Here is a 4,430-nt window from a genome sequence, read left to right on the forward strand (position 1 = left end):
GAGGCGCAAGCTGGGACCTGGTATTAAAAGGTCTGGACACGCTGACATAGATGACACTATCATTCCTACCAAGCATGAGTTCAGTAGGTAACTCAAACAGAAGATAGCTGTATAAACTACAAGAGCATTTGAGACGCAAAATGGAGGTATAGGTATATGGCAATATAAATTTTCGAACAAATACATGTGTATTGAACACGTGCTATAAAAACATTAAATGGAGTTTTTCATAAGTGTTTTGAGAAACATTAACTCTATATGCATGGATGGAAGTCAACGAACTTTTAAAGAGTACCACTTGATATAGTATTATGTATTTTATATGAGTGTTATCAACTGCTCATTTTACCTTTCATTGCTGATTTAGTGACATTTCTTGGTAGAAGCTATAGTTATGCATTTCAGAGGTTGCGCAGTCGCAATATGCAAGCTGTACGATGAAAAAAAATATTTTTATTCTTCAAATGAACATCACCTTGCACTCTGACTGTACAGAGTCAGAGCCAGAATTATTTTGAAATTTTAAAGAAGTGCTTTTATTATGAAAATTTCATAGCACATCTGATTTTCTCTGTATAACAGACTTGTACAATTTAATAAAAGCTTGCCACATTAGTGTCAACATTTCTTGTCCACTGTGGAGTTAGTAAAATGCACATTTGGTTAAGACGCAAATGAATGAATTACATAAGAAGTATGGTAATATATAAGAACGATATAAGAAAATAATGAGAGCATGGAGCAAATGATTTTATGTCCATGTTAAAAGTGATCAGTATGTGGTTAATTGTAATGAATAACCTGGAATAAGTAAGTGTGCACCTTGACCATGTCGATGTTAAAAGTGATCAGTATGTGGTTAATTGTAATAAATAACCTGGAATAGAGTAAGTGTGCACCTTGACCATGTCGATGTTAAAAGTGATCAGTATGTGGTTAATTGTAATGAATAACCTGGAATAGAGTAAGTGTGCACCTTGACCATGTCGTGTTTACAAGTGATCAGTATGTGGTTAATTGTAATGAATAACCTGGAATAAAGTAGGTGTGCACCTTGACAATGTCAAAAGCTGTTAAAAGCTATTATGGTTAAAGTTAAATTTAAATGTCGGCTTGAAGACAAGCCTGAAACAGAGGAGGAAAAGTGTGACAAGCAAGAATAACACAATGTTTACTACCTCCTTTAGTGATACATGTTTATTTGTTTATTTCACGTGTATGCAGTTTTAGCCTACACATTTGGACCGGGAAGTCACTGAGATTGCCTTGATTCTAATTTATTTGTTCCCTGTAGCAGATAATGTCTATTTTGTCTAAGAGGATATTGTAGGAACATATAACATCCGGGTTCAAAGAATTGGCATTTTAATATCCTTTGCAGGCCGAGTTGACGTTATAATAAAGATTGTTTTCATTTTGACCAAATGTATCTCAATTTAGTTATTAGGTTCGGAATTGTCAGGAAATCAGTTTTGACCTGAAAGTACCATACTACAATAACATAAAATTTAATGTTAATAAGAAATTTTGATCTTTTAATATAACTTTTAAACCTACACATGGGTACTGATACAATAATAATATCAAGCTTAATGTTTATACGAAAGTTTTGATCTTGTAATATCAATAATTTTTTACGTTAAACTGATTTAATGATACTAAAGCTAAGTGGTTTGTGCTTATATTTTTCTTGCATAAAAATTCGTTTAATTCTAACTTATAACTTTCAAGTACCTTAATGATGACACTACAGTATTATCACAATTTAGTCAAGATGAGATAACTCACTCTTTCCTCCAGAGGCATGGAGAGGATATACTCTCGTCGAACATTCCTAAACATCTCGTATAGCCCACTCATTATCGTACCACACATGGCCTGCTCCTTGATGTTCTTTCCTGCCAAATCTACACAAACAATCGTGATAACCGAAAACATGAGGAAGTTACCGCTGTTTCTAGAAAAAACTTCAATATATTTACAAAAACAAGCTGATTGATGGTTAGGCCTGTCTTACCTATGAGGGATTCAACATACTCAACATTTTCATAAGTGTGCATAACGTTCGTAGGAGGAGGAGGGATTGTGAGGGTGAATATCTAATATAGCTTTCTCAAAGTATAGAAATGTTGAGGGTAGCTGATATCGCCCTCTGACGACAAAGATTTAAATTATCCTGTAAGGCAAATGGAAGTGACAACGTACACGAGCTCGTAAGATAACGTTATTTGAATGGTGCAAGAAAGAACACACAGCTGTTCATAACTAGCCTAAACAATTTGTATCATAATTTTATTAATGTGTATTTTATTCACGACAAAATAAAGCTGCTTCTATGAGAATCAGAGAGGGTGAGTTTTGTTTCTCTCAGTGGGTGATCGTGTTGTAAAAACAGTGAGGTGGGGATGAAGTGTCATTTTCGCCGTGCAAACAAAGAAACATTTTTGATTGAACTACTTATGTCAAGCCCCCCAGTGGCACAGCGGTATGTCTGCGGACTTACAACGCTAGAATCCGTGTTTCGATACCCGTGGTAGGCAGAGCACAGATAGCCCATTGTGTAGCTTTGTGCTTAATTACAAACAAACAAACAAACTTATGTCATAATTACAACAAATTAAATTTTTAGTTTTTACATGTTCGAGTCACATCTCTTGCAATAAGCGTGTCACTGAATTTTCTCTTTATATTAATGTACACGACATTAGCTTGTATCGAAGTGTTAAATGCCGTAAGTCTATACGTCTTTACATCTGACACTCCCTGTTCTTAAACCCCTTTAAACTTCGTGACTTTTTTTGCACAATTGAAGCGCGGGGGTGCTCTAGGTATGAAAGCACCCACAGAGTAAGTACCTTCTTAAAGTATGCAGTAAAGTGAAGAGCACAGAACCCGATGATCAAATCTCACTTACTGAAGTGGCTGAATTGTTCCGAAGAAGGTGCAAGTAAAACAGAACAATTTCAGAGTGAACTTGGCAGTTTAAAAGGTGTAGTATTTCTTGGTAGGTCGGCCAGTAATAATAGCCTCCTAGCGATCTATGTAATAAACTTTATGTCACAGTCAGAGCTAGTATGTCACAAATCGTGAGTTAAAGTTAACGAAGGAAGTATCGATACTGACACCAAAAGTATATTATTTTTATCATAACATGGACAGAATAATACATATAATGTCCAAACGTTTTCTTTTCAGTTTTAAAGGTACTTTTAACATTACATGAACACAAACTAAACAATCTGTTCTATAAGTTTGTCATTAAGTAATAAAAACCAGTGATATATATTGGTGTCTTTACGGTCTTTGGACTCTTTTTTTGGGGGGGTAGGGTGTCATTCAAAGAATTGCTTTCTGTACGCTTGTGAAAAATGCTGAAAATTTTGAACATAATAAACAAGCTAAGCTACTAGAAATAAACATTCATAACTAATGTATTGTAAATGGCATGCTGGTGTAACTGAAAAACTTATATAAAAAACTTACATTCACTCTTAAGGTATGCAGTTGTTTTTACTTAGTTCAGGAAATTAGAAAAAAACAGTCAGATTGTTACACCTGTAACCAACTACCATAACAGAGAAATTGTTTCGGAACAATGATAACTGTTGTTTTTTAATTATAAACAAACAGAATTGTTTCAAATTGTAATTAAAGGTAGCGTATTGAAAGAAGCTTAAAAATCACACCTAGTGTCTCATACACTGACATAGGGATAGAATCCATGCAGGTGTCCGACGTGAGTGTTAGAAACACTAATAATAACGTTTGTACTGTAACTTATTAGGATTAATGTAGTAACCAGCCCCCAAAAGAGAGAGAGAAATAGAACAATTGAAATGTTGGAGGTTATATATATATATAGTACATTTATTTACATGACAGTTAAAACGCTATTTATTCACTCAAATAATCCATGGCGTACATGCATATATTCGGGTTACAGTAATTCTAACTTCTGGACACTTAGTTAATCTCTAAGTGAAATATATTAAGATTCAAGAAGTTTCCTTTCTTTCAACTACAAACACTTAGATATCCATATTAAATTCAGAACTAAAAATAATTTGGAACACTCGTTGTTGTTACCTAGATGGATGGCTAGGTATGGACACAGAGCTTGACCAGCTGCTACTAGTTGTCCATCTTCCTCTAGTATGGGAAGAAGGCCGAATGGCGCAGCTAGAAAGAGAAAAAAACAACAACAAAAACGTATTATAATGTGGACTGGAATAAGGAAAATAAAGTATTGCGATATATAATGGAATAAGTAAAAAATGTATTATAATATCGGCTGGAACAAACAAAACTAAAATAAAGTATTGCGATATATAATGGAATAAGTAAAAAATGTATTATAATATCGGCTGGAACAAACAAAACTAAAATAAAGTATTGCGATATATAATGGAATAAGTAAAAAATGTATTATA

General features: G+C 33.9%; 1 protein-coding gene across 1 annotated transcript in view; it reads right to left on the bottom strand.

Annotated features, from left to right (window-relative positions):
• Positions 1-1,788: 1,788 nt before the first annotated feature.
• The window catches only part of LOC111087000 (probable glutathione S-transferase 7), a gene marked incomplete at its 3' end in the record, with an annotated part of 15,024 nt that continues 12,382 nt past the window's right edge, over positions 1,789-4,430 (bottom strand). The window contains exons 3-4 of the mRNA XM_022392049.1: positions 4,087-4,179; positions 1,789-1,907 (exon numbers count right to left, since the gene is read on the bottom strand). Of these exons, the coding sequence (XP_022247757.1) occupies positions 1,789-1,907; positions 4,087-4,179 (212 nt within the window). The remainder of the gene's footprint in view (positions 1,908-4,086; positions 4,180-4,430) is intronic.

Source organism: Limulus polyphemus, unplaced genomic scaffold (genome assembly GCF_000517525.1).
Source record: "Limulus polyphemus unplaced genomic scaffold, Limulus_polyphemus-2.1.2 Scaffold1627, whole genome shotgun sequence".
Taxonomy (NCBI): Eukaryota; Metazoa; Arthropoda; class Merostomata; order Xiphosura; family Limulidae; genus Limulus; species Limulus polyphemus.